The sequence below is a fragment of the Anolis sagrei genome, chromosome 6 (assembly GCF_037176765.1).
Source record: "Anolis sagrei isolate rAnoSag1 chromosome 6, rAnoSag1.mat, whole genome shotgun sequence".
Taxonomy (NCBI): Eukaryota; Metazoa; Chordata; class Lepidosauria; order Squamata; family Dactyloidae; genus Anolis; species Anolis sagrei.
This window is the reverse complement of record NC_090026.1, coordinates 110,301,573-110,320,896: the sequence shown is the minus strand read 5'-3', so window position 1 is coordinate 110,320,896 and position 19,324 is coordinate 110,301,573. Positions and strand designations below refer to the sequence as shown.

At 39.3% G+C, this 19,324-nt stretch overlaps 1 protein-coding gene across 1 annotated transcript; it reads right to left on the bottom strand.

Annotated features, from left to right (window-relative positions):
• Positions 1–724: 724 nt before the first annotated feature.
• Positions 725–18,626, bottom strand: LOC132778931 (mycocerosic acid synthase-like). Its single transcript, XM_060782458.2, has 6 exons — positions 18,535–18,626; positions 16,516–16,669; positions 11,971–12,131; positions 10,968–11,171; positions 8,804–8,985; positions 725–7,905 (listed from the first exon to the last, which is right to left on the bottom strand). The coding sequence occupies exons 1-6, from the start codon at positions 18,587–18,589 to the stop codon at positions 2,356–2,358; spliced, it is 6,306 nt and encodes a 2,101-aa protein (XP_060638441.2). The 5' UTR covers positions 18,590–18,626; the 3' UTR covers positions 725–2,355.
• Positions 18,627–19,324: the final 698 nt, after the last annotated feature.

Genomic DNA, 19,324 nt, shown 5'->3' with positions numbered 1-19,324 from the left:
AACGCTGGCTCTTCAGCTTAGAAATGGAGATGAGCACCACACCCAGAGTCAGACATGACTGGACTTAATGTCAGGGGACTACCTTTACCTTTATGTGGTGAAGAGGAATGAAGCTGCTGGTCTAACCCAGTGTTTGGAGGCATTGGCTGAGCCTCGGATTGCATCTACATTAATTCAGTCTCTCATCATTTTATCTGTCCTGGCTCAATGCTATGGAATCCTGAAATTTGTAGTTTGTTAAGCACCAACACGATTTGGCGGAAACGCTACAGATCTTGTAAAACAATATTTCCCATTATTCCATAGTATTGAGTCAGCACAGTCAAACTGCATTAATTGTACAATGTTGATGCAACTTTATTTCCCATTGGAGGTGATTGGGGGAGCTCTATAAGGCATGGACAGCCTGTGAAGCCTGAATAGTGTGGTTATAGAGCATGTATGGCCAAATTTTGGCCCTCCGGGTGTTTTGGACTTCAGCATATAAGCTGTTAGGAATTGTGGGAGTTGAAATCCAAAACACCTGGAGGGCCAAAGTTTGCCCATGCCTGTTACAGAGTATAAAGGTAGCAAAACATAAATCAGGAATGTTTCCATAATTCCAAGGACATGGGCACTGATTGATGAGTGGTAAGCCAACCTAACTAAACAAAAAGATGAAGGGAGAAATGACTTGAAAGAGAAAATAAGTACACACACACATACACATACACACACGTGTATTTTCTCCTTGCGGCACATTACATTACACTGCAGACATGGCATCATATTTTAATGTGGATTGAACGTGTACAGACAGTCCCTGAGTTGCAAACATCCTATTTCCAAATGGCTCATAGTTAAGAACAGCTGGTGAGACAGGTGAGAAAAATTCACTCCTGGAAGAGTTATCATGGGGAAAAGGTGTCTACACTGAAACTTTCTCACCAATATTTGTTTCCGCAACAAACCACATTTTTCAAAATTCAATTATCAAAGGGACAGAAAGTGAAGTGAAATCTACACAGGTACAGACAGCAAAAGAAACACCACAGGAGTGTTAACCCTTATGCTAGCCAAAGTGTATATCTTGCTAGCTGCAGTTAGACTTTTAAAATGTACCTGTTCTGACTTGCATACAAGTTCACTTTAAGAATAAACCTGCAGAACCTATCATGTTCATAACTTGGGGACTGCCTGTATATCATCTGCTTTTCTCTGTGAAGTAAACACCAGCATGCAAGGAAAATAACCATTAGCCATGGGCATTACAATCTTGAGTGTTTGAAAACATAAAAGCACAAGGATAAGAAATACCACCATCATTATTACTGTCATTTGAATAGCCCATTTCTTACCAGCAACCCATTTATCACCTATTAAAACAGCTATCTTGATATGTGAGAGGCTGGCATTTGAGGTCACAATGGTACCTCTAGAGCAATAGTTCCCAACCACTTTTTTGACCAGGAACCACTTGAACAGGGACCACTTTGATCAGGGACTACTCTCCAACATTAGTACCAAAAGGGTTACGAATCAGTTTTTGTCAACTTCAGATTTGGTTTGGTTATTTGGGGTGCTGATTCAGAAAATTGCATTGGATAGACCACATTGGCTCTAGTTTCTCATACTGAACATATGCCATCCAGTAGTCACCATCTGCTCACCCACAATAAACCATATTTAATAATCTACAGCTGATGTGGTAGTACAGTGGTTCTCAACCTGTGGATCCCCAGATGTTTTGCCTGCAACTCTCAGAAATCTTAACAGCAGGTAAACTGGCTGGGGTTTCTGGAAGTTGTAGGCCAAAACACCTGGGGACCCAAAGGTTGAGAGCTACTGTGGTAGTAGTAATCTTGCATGAGTAGTCAGCATCTCCCTTCCTGACATCCCAGTTGCCTCAGCACTATAAGAGGATTTTGCAAGACCAGTTTCTCTCATTGCTGTGTGGTTTCGAGGCAACAGTGTAGTAATGGTAAGGCCGCGGACCATATTTTTGTTCTTGCGGACCATTGGTGGTCCATGGACCACAGGTTAGGAACCACTTCTCTAGAGCTAGTTTTATAATGCCCCCAGCATCTATCTGTCCAATTAGAGACTTTTTAACTAGCATAATGGTAATCGATTTCTATACATTTTTTTTGTCCAATCACATTAAAGATCAGCAGACCATGTCCTGTAGACAGATTTGTTTACAACTAACAACCTGTCTTCCATGGCAAACTATTTCTGAAATGAAATAATTGGCAAAATGCTAGGGAAGTTCATTTGGAATGTATTGTCGAAGGCTTTCATGGATGGAATCACTGGGTTGCTGTGAGTTTTCTAGGCTGTGCTCTTCATTTGCAATCTTAGAAGGGAAAATCGTTCCTACAACCAGCTTCCAGAATCAGTACCTTCAGCTGCATGGTAATCTGCTGTGCTGGACTGTTCTTTCAAGTTTAAAATTAAAGTTGCAACAGTTGAGTGAGGATCAAGTAATTTTGCAAGAGATATTTTGACTTTTCTGTCCACAAAGATACGATTCTGTAGTACAGGGGCCAATGCAGAATCAACTCCTAGTGATAAGAGTGGTGTGTGTAATGATAGATCACCAGGAATTGTGTCAACCAGGGTTTTCAGAAGCGAGACAACATAATCAACAGGTCCCTCTAGAGGCAGATTCTGGGATGCAACTCTCTCAGGGAATTCAGGATTATTACTACCCAATTCTTTGGAAACAAGATTATAAAAACGACTCTTCAGTGACTGATTTTCAGATAATAAATGACAGGCCAATCTTTGAAAGTCAAGTTTTACTATAGCTGGCTGAGTCTTGTTTAGAATTAAGGTTTTTCTAAGATACTCGTGGATATCATTCACTTGTAGATCCTCTAAACCCTTAGTATGTTGTGCATTACTTTGACTCTGGTGCTGAGTTTGCACAATTCCAAGATTTAAAGCACCCCAATTAATGGATTGTCCTGCAAGCCCACTGTTTCTCCGATAATGGCAAAACAGATCCAGAAAGGAATTGGCAGCTGCATAGTTTGATTGAGTTGCATTTCCAAGAAATGACGAAAAAGAGGAGTAGCATACAAAATGGTCAAGCTCCTGCCCTTGTGTGGCACGATGAAGATTGATTGCCCCTGCTACCTTTGGATTTAAAACTTCTTCAAAGTGAGACATGGTGAGTGTTTCAAGAGGTCCGTCATGTAAAACCATTGCACAATGAAATATACCCTTAAAAGAAGAGTTTGGGAAAATTTTACCAACGGATTTCATGGCCTTCTCAACCTCAGACATGGAAATAACATTGCACTGCAGGCTAACTATTCTGCTCCATTTGCAGTGATCTTGGAGATCATTTAGCTCCTTTTGCATCTCAGCACTGGGGTTTCTTCGTGAAAGTATCACAATTTTACCTCCTCCATTCTGTGCTACAAATTTTACAGTTTCTAAACCAAGCCCAGTGAGTCCACCTGTAATGATATAAATGGCATTCTGCTTAAATAATCGCCTGTCTGTTTCAAGCATTCTGATGTCTGATATCTTACTGTTTACCTCATCACTTGTCAGCACTGCAACTGGGACACTTTTGCAGTTGAAATAGGATGCCGTATTATCTGACCTCTCACCTCCTTGCTGAAAAAGGGAAAATGGCAGCTGCTTTAATGGTTTCATATTCATTGATTTAAGCCAGCAGTAGATCTCCTTCTGAGATCGCAATAGAGATGCTTTTTGAAAAATATGGGTAAGATTAACCGTATGGATCTGGATGTTTTCATGATCAGTTCCAGTCAGATTCTTTAAGCACTCTGGCTGTTTGTTACCATAAACAAGTACAATGTCTTTGAGATGGAAAAGACAAGTTAGAGCTTCTTTAAATATTCTATTTAGCGGAGGCAGGAAAATGAGAGCAGAGCATTGATTAACACGTTGCCAGACTCCAGTCACATGGTTGGTAATTACTGTTTTCCATCCTAATTCCTGGGCTATAAAAGTAAGCACTTTGCACAAAACTGACTCTGGTTCAATGGAAATAATACCCAATAGTTCACCATGTTTTGGCATCGGCAACCTTTGATGAAACACAACATTTGCAATCCAGAAGAATGATATGCAGGGCACGTTTCTGAAGAATGGAAATTTTTGGGTATTGAAGCAAATGGTTTCTGGAATATTCATCCTTGACGCTGCAGAAACTGGATAACATGAAGCAATATGGTCCCCTACTTTTATCTTTTTCACTTCTGCACCCGTTGCAGTTACAACACCACTAATATCTAGTGCTAATAATTTGTGTGTATCTGTTGTATGTGAATTCCAGTACAAGGTTTTGCCAAACATACAACTTGACATACTAACAGGAAAATAGTCTTCTGAGTGGATACTTATTTTTTGAATTTGAACCTCAACACTGTGCTTATCAAGCTGGATCTGTGAGCTGGTCACTTTTGCTGAGAGATCCTTCACATCATATGGATTTGCTGTGAACAGAATGCACCATTCAGAATCCTGGAGTGGGTAGGAAGGTGTACTGAAGGCAGCGGCTTCAATCTGTGTGCGTCCAATTTCAGAAGTGTAGATCCTTCCTTCATCGATCCAGATTTCTGGGTAATCCTGTGCTTTATATTTGACTAAAACATCTGCTAAAGCTGAGATATCGATTGTGTTTGTAGAACTGATGTCAATAATCTGAAATGAAATTTCAGGGACTTCAGACATGCAAGCTCGAGTCATGCCATACAATGCAAAACCAGGATTTATGTGATCGACTTTCCCTTCTGAGGTCCTATAGGTAATTATTGTAATGGAGCAATTGGACTTCTTCTCTCTTAATGCAATAACAACCTGGCGAAATGCTTCACAACACCTCACTGAGTATTTCACCACTTTTTCTGGTAAAGATTCATTCAGTTTTTGGATACCCCACATGAACAGAACATCTTGATATCCTTGCAGCTCTAGATTAATCTTATTCTGTGCATTCACATCAGATCTCTTGCCTACTAACATCTTGTCCCATTCATGATAAGGGACAAATCTAGACTCACTGTGTAAGTAATTCTTGAGCTGCTGTGTTATCCCCGATTTATCAGCAAACACTACAACTCTAGGAGCCTTTGGTAGATTTTGCATTGTTTGCTCAGAAGTGATCTCTTTCCAGTTAGTTTCAAACAAAAATTCATTTTCATTCTTTGGAGTTTCTTTTACAAAAGTGAATTGAACACCTGTCAATTCTGCCAAAACAGATCCATGCTTGTCTAGAAAGCATCCACAAAACTGTAAGCAGTTATCAGCAGACTTGCTTAACTTTACATACACCATCATTTCCTCTTGCAGAGGTTGACCTACTATGAGACTCTTTATGCTGGAAAGGAAGCCTATTTTGTTCTTTTTCGTGACTTTAGCCAGCACCACCACCATCTGTAAGAAACAATCCAAGAGTAGTGGGTGGATATAATACTTATGCATTTCCACTGCTATTTGTCTGTTCACCTTTAAAGTTGTTATAGCTTCTTTCAGATTTTCACAGTAAAATATGTCACGTAGCTGCCTAGAGGTAGGACCGTGCTCAAATCCCAGCTGTGCCAGAGCTTCATAAACCTCACTTTCTCCAATAACAGACTTACACCTGTGAAAAATGTCTTTGGAAGAAATCATCTTTTCTTCAAGTGGTGTTTCAGGATACTTAGTAACCTGGCCTGATGCATACACCACATTGGTTGATTCAGAGAGGATCCTGAATTCAGATAGTCTTTCTTGTGACTCCATTCCTATCTTCAAGACATGGGGATTCTCATTTAAAATATATGGTTCTGTAAACATTATATTCGTTTGGCAAAAACGTAAGGGCAGTTTTGGTCTTGATCTAGTCATCACAGCAGCCAAAGCTAGTTCCACAAAGAATGCCTCAGCAATTAAAGCAACATTGTGACTCTTATGCTCAAATAAATATGGAGTGAGGGCTTCAGAGATGGTACAGATGAATTCTGAGCTTTCCTTATTTGTACTGAAAATCAAAGGATGACTTGAGTGTCTATCTTTATGACTTGTTTGCTGGCTGATGTTTTGATGCGACCTGAGCTTTTTATGTTCGAATTGATATCTGGGAAAGGCTGCTGGTATACTTTGATACCCTTCATAAAAATGCTGCCAATCAACATTGAATCCCAGTTCAAACAAATCTTTTGCCATATTAAGAAGAGACATGTATTCTCTGTCAATTTGCATGAATCTGAAAACTTTGTGGTGTGCTCCTAAGGTTTCAGTGACATATGTCTGCAGCTCTCCCTGGGATCCTATTTCTACAAATGCAATGTTGTCCTTGTCCTTTGTTGACGTCACGATGGCCTCTGCAAAACAAACAGCTTCTCGAGCCTGTCTGGCCCAGTATTTGCCGGTGACAAAATCGCCATCTGAAGCAGCCTTCCCTGTTGTGGAGGAAATCAAGTCAATTTCAGGATTCCCTTTCTTTAAATCTGACAGATTTGCTGCCAGTTCTGTCAATATTGGATCCATCATGTGGCTGTGGTATGCAACTGGAACATTTAAGACATGAAGAAATATGCTTCTTGTGCTAAAGTGCTCAGCTAGATGCTTCTGAAGGCCATCAATGGCATCTGCATCCCCTGACAAAGTGCAAGATTGAGGACTGTTAAATGCCGCTACACAGACTTTGCCGGAGTATGGGGAAAGGGCTTCTGACACTTCATGGACAGGGATATTCCTAACGACAAGCATTTTACCCCCAGTGAACTTAGCCTGTAGCCTGCTCCTGTGATAGATAACTTTGACAGCATCTTCCAGGGAAATCAAACCAGCACAATGGGCAGCAGCCACTTCTCCAACTGAATGCCCAACAGCTGCAATTGGCTTTATTCCCCAATATTGCAGAAGGGAAACCAAAGCTACCTGCAACGTGAAAATTAAGGGCTGGGCAATATCAGGTTTGGACAAATTCTTGTTCTCAGATTCTGTTAATTCCTCAATTTCAGTGGGCGAAAGCTGTTGAAAAGCCTTCTTGATTTCAGCACATTTGTCTCTAAAGACAGGCTCAGATTTCAGCAGAACTGTGCATATCCCTTTAAAATCCAGCTCATTACCAGAGAACACAAAAATCAATTGTGGTGGTTTCTTAGATGGGGATACCTCCATTGTAGCTGCAGATATAAGCTTTTGTTGAAGGTGTTGCAGAGAAGACACCAGAAAGGCTCTTCTATAATTATAGTTTATGTGGCTTCTTCTACATGCCGATGTATAGGCCAGATTTTGCAAGTTTATTGAGTCATTTCTGTTAACATATCTAGCTGTGTCTTCCATTGTCTGTTTGAGGGAGCAACCTGAGGCTGCAGAAAGGATGAATAATTCAACAGGCCTTTTGACCGGAGTAGGAACTTCACTTTGCCTGACCTGTCTGACAACCATGTGAATATTGTTCCCTTCGTATCCAAAACAGTTGATTCCAGCAACTCTGCCAAATTCACTAGATTCAACCCATTCTTCCACTGTAGTTGGAATTGAGAGATTTAATTCTTTTCTATTTATGCTGCTACTGCTTTCTGAAAAGTGCAAGGATGGAACAATCTTTCCATGGTGCATCATGAGAAGTACTTTGATCAAACCGGCTGCTCCAGCGGCAGATTCTGTATGTCCAATATTTCCCATAATTGAACCAATCTTGAGAACTGGCAAATTAGAAAGCCTCTTCTTGCCAATGATATTTCCTAAGCTCTCCGCTTCTACAATGTCTTGAGCAGGGTTTCCTATGCTGTGGGTTTCAATGTATTGAACTGCTGATGGGTTGATTTGTGTTGGGTAAATGCTGAGCAATAACTTTTCTTGTTCTACTTGAAGCAGATTGGAGACTGTTTTTCCATTCTGGCTGACTGCAGTGATGCTGAGGACACCCCATATTTTGTTGAAATCTTCCTGGGCCTGTGATTGAAGGAAAGAGGCAAGAAATACATAATGATGTATAATGTCAATAGCTCTTGTATGCATCCTACAAAGGGCCCTTCCACACAGTCATATATTCCAGAATACCAAGGCAAGAAACCCCACAATATCTGCTTTGAACTGGGTTATCTGAGTCCACACTGCCATATATTTAGGTTCAAAGCAGATATTGTGGGATTTCCTGTCTTGATATTCTGGGTTATATGGTTGTGTGGAAGGGCCCAAAGATATCCAACAGTTTATATGTTCCTTGTCCTCTACTCACTTCCCATGACAACCATATGCACGAGGGTCGAGTCTTAGGAAACCACTGCACAAAAATTAATACATCTACAGCTTTGAAATATTTTTTGAAGAACCCCTAGAAAATTCATATGGAAGATTAAAGTTCTAGGAAACCTTGGCTGAGAAACTGTGAAATAAGCTGAGGGCCCTTCCACACAGCCATATAACACAGAATATCAAGTCAGATAATCCACAATATCTGCTTTGAACTGGATTATCTGAGTCCACATTGCCATATAACTCTGTTCAAAGCATGTAATGTGGGTTTCTATACATCTGTGTGGAAGGGGCTTGAGAAATAAAGTCACACAGGGAACATCATGCATGGCTAAGTAGACATGTGAACTGTGGTCTCCTCAATTTTAGTTTGCTATTCTCACCATATGAAAGTGGAGAATCTTGTGACCCAGCAACTCTCTTGGAGAGCCTGTGATGAAATTGCCAGTTTGCCATCTAAAGGGAGTATTCTTATTTATGTTCTGCTTGCATTCTTTAAAATAAATGTTTTAAAAACTATAAATCCCCAGAGTGTAATCTATCATGTATCACCACTTGTGGAAATGAGGAGTAAAAAAAATAAATAAGCACTTGCCTTCATCAGTGGCTTCAACAAAAGAACACCACATCCTTCTCCTCTTCCATATCCAGCTGCCTTCTTGGAGAATGGTTTAGTGATTCCGTCAGGAGATAACGTTTTTGCTTTACTGAGAGAGACAAACTTCCAAGGATCTATGATGCAATTTACTCCTCCACAAAGAGCAGCTTCACAGTCTCCTGTATCAAATGAATAAAAAGGTAAACTAAGGCAGAAACAGTTTAAAACTGGTATCGTATTTATATGCACAAGAAGAGGTCACATTTATGGCATAGTTCTTGTTATATTTTTTGTCATATACGTCTTTTATGAATTTATTTAAATATTAATATCCCACCCTGCATCCAAGTGAAATCAGTATGGGGTATTTTAAATAGATCAAAATAGGTTAAAACAATTTAAACCATGTGCACAAGCTCTTTGGAGTGAACATTTAGGCTCCAAAGAGGTTGATAAACATTGTCTTCTACAAAGCGCCAAAAGGAAACCAGCATGGACATCAAACTGCTCTCCAGGGGCTTGCTACAACTAGAGTTACACAACAGAGTAGCTTCTCTCTTTTTATCTCTCCCAATGGTGAGATAATGGTGGGATACAGTCTAATAACACTTTAATGGTGGGATACAATCTAATAGGCTTAAATGTCTCCTAATCTCATTTATGCTTAGCTACTGGCAATAAACGCTTAATGGTGGGCTCCAGTCTAAAAGGCCGAAATGTCTTCTAATCTCATTTATACTTAGCTACTGGCAATAAAAGCTTTAATCTAAACTACGCTGATAGTTTTGGCCATACTCTATTTCCTTTGCTCCTCCCCCTGGGTTGTAGTAATGAATATTTTGTCTGGAATAGAATCCAGCCCTTTGGCAGAAAAATGTTCTTTACCTTTGGTCAAGGCAGTATTAACTGTTGGGGTAATTCCACCAAAATATAGCAGAGTACCAAGAATAAACTCCACCATCAGCAGGAACTTACATGTGGTATGAAGGGATAGCCTTCTAATCTTTAGGATGGTTTAGGACTGCAGGTGAACCAAACTTTAGGCTCAAAATATTTTTTAAGCAAAAGGAAATATATTCATGATACAAAAGTATTGGAGCTAACTATCTTGCTAAATCTCATCTTCTAAAGAAGGTAAAAGGTAAACAAAGTCCATGCAGCTACATTTTGCCTACAGAGAGGCAAAATACATCCTCACAGAAAGAAAGAAAAAGCAGAAAGCATGGTCTTCCCGGGGACAGTTTAAACTTAAGAGGAATATAATTCATATAACTCATATAATTCAATTACTACATCATCAAAGGGGAAAGAGACAGTGACGAACAGTAAGGACAAACAGTCCTTTGGGAAAACATGCATAGGAGTGTGGGGGAAAGGAATCTCTAAGCTTGGCCCTGGCCTCTAGACTAGCTACTTATTGAGGACTAGAAACTTGATGACACAAAGACATGTGCAGTCCAGGGATAAAACCCAACAGGAACCTTTGCAGATATGAGGGTCAGTTTTAAATCCACAGGGCCACATTTTTTTTAATTCCCACAAATCACTAGAAGTCAAGTTTGGCTCCCAAAATGAGGTTTGTTTTGTGTAAAGTATTACAAGGAGATCTTACAACCTATGTAAAAGTGGGTTTCTTCCTACTCCTGGAATCTTTAAATTCAAAGGCTTGGTTTTTATAGCAAATAAAATATTTGGGGCTTCAATTCAACACATTTTTTTCATTTTGTTTTCTGTCCCAAAAAAGAATGTTGAGGTTTTGAAGCACATCATAACAGATTCAGGGGGCTGCATGCCATACATGGGGAAACTTTATTTATTCATGGGATTGAATTTCCCCCTCTAAGCTCAATCTAGTACCTCCTGCAATAGCAGAGGGCAGGCAGAATAGAACTCCAAGTGAGATTCCCTTATTAATAACATTTTGAGAAAGCAGGGGTGAAGAATTTTGGGAGAAATTCAGCTTTGATAAAAACCAGCCAGCTTCAACACAAAGCTAGGTGTGAAAGATCCTATCTTGTACCCAGCGGTTTTTCTGTAGGCAATCAAATCCCTGGCTTGATTCTACTAGCAGAACCTTTGATTCAAAATTAAACAATTAAATCATTAATTAATTAAATGGGGTGTGGGTGTTTTAGAACACTCCCACCAAATATTCACATACCTTGTTGTATGGCTTGATAGCCAAGATGTAAAGCTGAAAGGAATGAGGAGTGCCCCGTATCAATGTCAAGTGATGATCCCTTCAAATTGAAAGTGTATGAAATTCGGTTGGCTGCTGTGCTTGATACTGTCCCTGTGCCATCGTAATTGGTTGTTTTGGCAACTGCCTTGCTGGCCATGGACTCATAGTCTCGATTCATTAGACCTGTGGATATAGATGTTATATTTTTCAATCACTGACTAACACTTTAATGTGTTTCCAAACACTTATTTGTTTCACATCAATCCTGAGTTTCTACTAATGGGCACTCAGAGAGCTAGAGCTGATGAAACCATGCATACACATACCCAGGTGTCTGTATGTCACTTCACCTTAGAGGGCAGAGATACCAAGGTGGACATTCGTAGAGATACCAAGGTGCTTGTTTATAAAGCTATTTTCCTCCCAACTCTGCAATATGCCGGCGAAACATGAACTGTCTACAGATGTCACACTGAACTCCTGGAATGATTCCATCAGTATTGCCTCCGAAAAATCCTGCAAATCTCTTGGGAAGACAGGCAGACAAATGACAGCGTGCTGGAAGAAGCAAAGTCCACCAGCATTGAAGCGATGCTCCACTGGACTGGCCACGTTGTCCAAATGCCCAATCACTGTCTCCCAAAGCTATTATTTATACTTCCAACTCAAGAATGGAAAAGAATGTTGGGAGACAGGAAAAAAGATTTAAAGATGGGCTTAAAGCTAACCATAAAACTGTGGCATAGACATCAAAGCTGGGAAGCTTCACTGTGGAAGAACATGCGGATCAAAAATAGGTCTCCACAGCCACCTACGTTTCCACTGCCAAGACACTAAACTTGGAGGACCATCTTCCTCAGGCTACAAGGGATCACCAAAGTAAATAAGTATGATGGCAGAACACTGCATCTATGAAGCCCATTGCTGATCCCAGTTTATGTAATTTAATCAGAGAAGTCTTTTGCATTGTTCAATTGCTCACCAACAAAAACTCCTGTTTTGGTGCCACTGATGTTTTCTCTTGTGACTCCTGCATCTTCCAGTGCTCTGTAGGTACATTCGAGGAGCAGCTTTTGCTGGGGATTAATGTGTTCAGCTTCCTTCTTGCTGATGCCAAACAACTGATTGTCAAATGCATTAAATCTAAAAAATAAAAAAAATTGAAAGCAAGAGAATATGCTGTATTCAGCATTACTGATAAACAACTAACAACTTAATGCAACAAAGTGAAACTTTAATCAATGAAAGTGTAATTCCACATGCTGTTGATATTAACATAAAAATGGTCTAGACGAGACACAGCAGCTACTATCCTAATATTATTTTTGTAGTGCAGAGATTATACCCAATCCAATGTTGCATTTGGCTTGGAAAGTTTGCACCAGAGAAAAAAGGCAGAATTCTAGAGTTACAAGGGCCATTCAGTACAAACCCCATCATACAGGAATACACAATCATAGCACTTCTAACAGATGGCCATCTAGCCTCTGTTTAAAAACCTCCAAAGAAGTATCTACCATGCTCCAAAGTACAGTAGTGTATTGCGCTGTCAAACAGCTCTTAACATAAATAAGTTTTTCCTAATCTTTAGGTGCATTCTCTTTTTCTTGTAGTTTGAATCTATTGCTCTGTGATCTAGTCTCTGGACCAGCAAAAAACAAACTTTCATCACCTTAAATATTGTAGTTACATCATGGAGTTTTGTTCCTTTTATATATTTTAACCTGCCTATTATGTCATCTCTCAACCTTTTCTACTCAGGACTAAACACACCCAACTTCATTAGCTGCTCTTCATATGCCAGCATTTCCTAATCAAGTTACTAAACCTCTTAGCAAAAACATTCTTGCCAGCTTCTGTGAGCTGCAGCCTATCACTTGCCAGAAGTCTGTCTTCATGAAACTTTAGACAATGGTCCAAAAAGCCCAGGTCCTGGTGGTACTATCTGCAGAGCCCATTGTTTCTCTCTACCATTCCTTCGCTTCTTCACCATGTTCTTCAACTGGGAGGAGAAACAAAATGACAACCTATGCCTCAAAATCCTCCATCCTTCTATCCAGACCCTTGTAATTCCTTATGATATCTTGAAAGCTGTGCCTTGAAGTAGCACTGGTTTCAACATATATCAAAGAAAGGGGTTAATCATCAATGGACTTGAGGAGTCTTGTTAGCCTTTCTGTTACATCATGGAGTTTTGCTCCAGAAAGACAGCACACCTCTTGAGACTTTCCATCAGGCCTACAAATCATGGCTTCTGTCCCTATCTGTAGTGTGTCCCCTAGTAGAACACAACTCCACTCTGGATTGAGAGGAACCATTCCATGTTCTGAATTTTCCAAGGTAATCTGAAAGTTTTCTGGAGATTCTGTTCCTCTTCTTCATTATCAGTGATAAGGCAGAAAGCTTCAGCTTAATTCTGCAGCTTTGAACTCACAGAATGGTTCTTGGTCTTTCTATGTGTCACATTCCTCTCAATTTCTACCTCCTTTTCAGAGACATTGCTTGTGTGTTTGTCATTCAGGACAATCTGTTCTACCCATGCTCCCTAAAGTGCTGAAGAGTAGATACAAGGCCTTCAAGTTGCTGGACCTTCTCTTCCAAGATGGTCACCAACTGAACTGAACTGAAACATAGATGATCTACAAAGTGGGGGTGTCTCCCTGTTGGTTCTCCTGAACTTCTCAGTGGAGTTCAATACCATCAACCATGGTATCCTTCTGGGTCGTCTTGCTGGGATGAAATTAAGAGGCACTGTTTTACAGTAGCTCCATTATTTCCTAGAGGACTGAATCCAGAAGGTGGTGCTGGATGACTCCTCTTCGACCCCTTGGCTATTGGCCTGCGGGGTCCCTCAAAGATTCTGTCACCCATACTGTTTAACATTTTCATGAAACCACTGAAGAGTTTTTGAGTTTGGTGCTACATTTACGTAGACGATGCCCAACTCTGTTGCTTCTTTCCACCAAAAGCCAAGGATACCGTTCAGCTGTTCGATCAATGTCTATCAACAGTAATAGACTGGATGAGGGCAAACAGATTGAAATTAAATCCTGACAAGACAGAAGTGCTCCTGTTCCGTCGTAAGAAAGACCAGAGTATAGGGATACAACCTGTGCTGGACAGGGTTGCACTCCCCCTGAAGACACAGGTATGCAGCCTGGGGGTGACCCTGGATTCATCGCTGACCCTGGAGCCTCAGGTGTCAGCAGTGGCCAGAAGTGCCTTTTCACAACTAAAACTTGTGCGCCAGCTGCACCTGTACCATGAGAGCCCAGATCTGGCCACGGTAATACATGCCTTAGTTACATCTCAACTAGACTATTGCAATATGCTCTATGTGTGGCTGCCTTTAAAGAGCACTCGAAAGCTTCAGCTGGTTCAGAGGTCTGCAGCCAAGTTACTAATGGGAGCATCATACAAGGAGAGAACAATTCCCATGTTACGGCAGCTGCACTAGCTTCCGGTTTGCTACCAAGTGAAATTTAAAGTGCTTGTTTAAAGTGCTTTAAAGGTACTTTAAAGTACCTTTAAAGCCCTAAAGGGTTCAGGTCTAGACTACCTGGCCAATCGCTTCTCCTCATATGAACCTGTCCGGACTTTGTGCTCATCAGGGGAAGCTCTCCTCTTGGTCCCACCTCCATCTCAATGCGGTTGGTGGGGACAAGAGAGAGGATCTTCTCTGCAATTGCTCCCTGTCTCTGGAACTCCTTCCCAAACAGCAGAATGGCCCCAGAAATGTACCCTTTTAGGAAGCAACTAAAAACCTTTCTATGCACCCGGGCATATGGAGAGGTGAATGTTTGAAGATCTTGCCCACGAAACAAGGAATGAAATATGGATATTGCTTTTAACCCTGTTTTTATTGATATTGTGTGATGTGTTTTATTGCTCTCTGTGTGATTTGTTTATACGGTTGAATGTTTTAGATTATTTATCTGTATTGTTTAATTTATTGTTGTGTTTTTATGGCACTGAATGTTTGCCTTTTATGTTGTGAGTCACCCTGAGTCCCCATGGGGATATAGGGCAGGTTATAAATAAAGTTTTACTTTACTTACTTATTTACCAACTGCACTTGCTGGAAATATAATTACCCACTCCTGTGGCAAGAACACAAACATACAGTACCATAGCCTTTGCAGGTGGCTGGAGCAAGTCTCTCACAATCCACATTTAGCTGTCTCAATTGAGCACTGAAACAGAACTCCAGCTCTCTTCTTTAAAACTCCCAGCTAAAAAGTCCCACACGTCCCTATTGGCTGTGTCTGCTCACACAACAACCTAAACCTAAACCCAACAAAACTCTCTCAAAATACTCTCTGGGACTTGGGATGTTTAACCTAACAGACACAGCTCACTTTATGCAGTGCCTTCCGCCACGCCCACAATAACCCCCCACCCCCACCTCCATGTCTTTTCTTCTTAGTTGAAGTCCTGATGCATCATTGAAATTGACATATCAGTGGAAATTTACACTATGCAAGCACAATACATGATCTCAACCATGCACCAAAAAAGCGTGAAAAGAGAGATGTACATTACCAATACGCACATGTTTCCCCATAGCTTATGATCAATTTTCTGCTCAGATCTTATGGTATTCTTATTTATTTTTCAACAAATACTAAATAAATACCAAAAGCACAGCCTTCTTATGGTATTCTTATCTATTTTTGAATAAATACTAAATAAATACCAAAAACACAACTGGGAGAATTTTCTCTGAAAAAGAAATAAGAATTTTTTAAAGCAGTTATCCTCTCAGTTCAGATGGAAACTCTGCCTTGCTCTCAATTTGCAAATCTAGAAAGTGTCAATACAGGCAGTCCTCCAGTTGCAAACAAGATAGGTTCTGTAGGTTTGTTCTTAAGTTGAATTTGTTTGTAAGTCAGAACAGGTACATTTTTGAAGTATAACTCCAGCCAAACATGCATATATTTTAGTTTTGGATAGCATAGGGAAGGATTAACACCCCTATGGTGTTTCCTTTGCTGTCTGTGCCCTTGTTGAGAAGATTTCACTTCACTTTTGTCTCTGTGATAATTGGATTTTGAAAAAAATGTGTTGTTGTGGAAACAAGGATTGGTGAGAAAGCTTCAATTAAGAAACCTTTTCCACATGATAATTCTTTCAGGAATGAATTTCCCTTCTGAGGGACAGATTTCTCTCACTTCCTGTTGTCTGGCGCAATGAGTTAAACCCTTGTGCCAGCAGGACTGAAGACCGATAGGTTGGAGGTTCGATTCTGAGGAGAGTGCAGATGAGCTGGAGCTCCCTATGTCAGCTCCAGCTCCCCATGCAGGGACATGAGAGAAGGCTCCCATAAGGACTGTAAAACATCAAAACATCCAGGTGTCCTATGGGCAACATCCTTGCAGACAGCCAATTCTCTCACACTAGAAGCGACTTGCAGTTTCTCAAGTCACTCATGACACAAAAAAGCCTGTTCTTAACTATGAGTCATCTGTAAGTCAGATGTTTGTAACTCGGGGCTGCCTGTACTTTATTGGCAAGATTTAAGACTTACTCATCAAGAAGAGCAGCACGAGTTGTACATATTTTATCTGGCTTGTTATTATCTGGCTCATACCACTCGCTAATGTTAAATCTTTCTGGAGGTATTTCTATAGTACAGTTTCTGCCATTTTCCAGCACTGTCCAGAAATTGTCCAGTCCTTCACCTGTTGAATGAGGAAACAGACAAACAAAGGAAGTATGTTTAATTGTACTGTCTTTATTTCCAAAATGCCATGCCTTTCCTGTTCAATCCATCTGAAATTTGCTGATTAAAATGTATCCATTCATTGTCATGTCCAAAAGTCAGGACAGGATGTCAATTTGCGTATACTGTCATTACTTAAAAATGCCTAATGAGGGTGGTTTTACTTCAGAGTGCAAATATCTTAGTAATTGGGATTTGTATGTATGAATAACATATAATTTGGTAGGGGAGTGCATTACATCTGAGAAAAAAATCTTGCACAAAATTAACCCTGATGATAGCACATCGCCTAAGAGATAGTATATACTCGAGTATAAGCTGGGGTTTTCAGCCCTTTTTTAAGGCTGAAAAAGCCCCCTTGGCTTATATTCAAGTCAAAGTTATTTGTTATTTTACTTCGTTATTATTATTATTATTATTATTATACTTTATTTATTATTATTACACTTACATTATTATTTATTATTATTACACTTACATTACACTTACATTACTCTATTATTTTTATTACATGTATTATTTTCTCTATGTATTATTATTACATTTATTATTTTTCCTCTATTTATTATTGTTATTATTACATTTATTATTTTACTCTATTATTACTGTTATTACATTTCCGTTATTTTACTCTATTATTTTTATTTGTATTACATTTATTATTTTTCTCTCTGTGTTATTATAATTACATTTATTATTATTCTCTATTTATTATTATTATTACATTTATTATTTACTCTATTATTAGTGTTATTATTAGATTTATTATTTTACTCTCTTTATTATTATTGGAAGGATGCACAAGCACATTTACATTGATGAAGATTAGAAAAATGGTTTAATCAGAGTTGCACAGTCTAATCTTAAATTACACTTTCATGTAAATATTCAGAAACAATTAACCTACTGATGCCTTAGCTAATGTAATTTTATTAGTATGTATTTTTATTTTGTTGCATTTCCCACCCTCAGCTTATACTCGAGTCAATACGTTTTCCCAGGTTTTTGTGGTAAAATTAGATGAGTCAGTTTATATTTGTGTTGGCTTATACTCAAGTATATATGGTAGTTTCCTACAGACTTAACTTTATGATTTTAATTAGGGTGTAAAAGCCGAACTGCCTATACATAATATATTTTCATAATATATTTCATTATATTTCGTAACATTCACAATATATGTTGAAATGAAGGTACTGTTGGCTAATATGTGTGGCACTAAACAAGGATTTCAGCCAAAGATGACGTCCAGAGCATTTTCAGAAACTGTTTTCCAATGCCTGGTATTATTTTTAAAAGCTTATATTGGAAACCAGAAGTGAGTCTGAGTTGAGTAAAAATTGAACTTGGGAGCCAATTTGAAATTGTGCCCAGAAGTTTCCTAATTCCACATCCTCTTATACTTTTTCAAGAAAAAAGCAGATGGAATGTCCTCTTTTTCACAATATTTTGGGATTTCATTCAGAGTTCAAATAGTTTTAATGGGAGGGAAGCATTTTTAATGTCTTGTTATTGTGGAAATGAAATCAAACATTTGAAGTGTGATCGAAAAGATGCAAAGCCCCCAGTTTGTAGTGGATCAATCGGTGGAATTTCCAGGATGTCACAGTAATATCTCAAGCATTATAGCCACACATGTATAACCTTTCTAGATTTGCTTTTATGTTTATCTTTACATCATAAATCCTTGGTTTGAATTACAGACGTTTCTTATGAAGATGGTAAAAGTACAATACCACTTTCTATAGAATAACTGAAGAGTTGTGGAATGAGGAAAAGGGGGAAATGTGCAGGTAAATTCGTTTCTATTTATCATAGGATTACCTCCTGGAAAGTTACATCCAATTCCCGCAATAGCGATTTGAATCTTAGATGTCATCTTTTATATTTTAATGTGTGCTGGCTGCTAGACAAGGAAATCGCCCCCTAGAAAATAAAAGAGAATGGTGAACAATGAGAGGATACGTGCTTGGCACAGTGCAAATTGACTTTGAGACATAAGGACGTTTTCGGAATGACTGGTTGTTAACTAAGTATACTAAATTCTGGCTCCTGATGAAGAATGTTTCTGGCTTCAAATGTGTCAGAATAAAGCACCTGTGATTCTACGTATATTGAAAATTTGTTAATGACTGCTAATACAAAAGTAAAGCAAATATTAATTTCAATGGCAAAATATTAATTATTGTATTTGTTCTTAGTAACGATCTCTACATAATCCAGTGGTTCCCAATCTTTTTTTGACCAGTGACCACTTTGACCAGGGACCACTCTCCAGCATTAGTGCCAAAGGGGTTACAAATCAGTCTTTGGTCAATTTTAGATTTGGTTTAGTTATTTGTGGTGCCGATTCAGAAAATTACATTGGATAGACGACATCAGCTCTAGTTTCTGATGCAGAACATATGCCACCCAGTAGTGACCATCTGCTCACCCACAGAAAACCATATTTAGTAATCTAGAGCTGATGTGGTAGTAGTAATCTTTGGTGGGTAGTCAGCCTCTCCCCTCCTGACATCCCAGTTGCCTCGGCACTATAAGAGGGTTTTGCGAGACCAGTTGCTCTCATTGGTCTCGCTAAAACGATCCATCAGTGTTGCCTCTGAAAAATCCT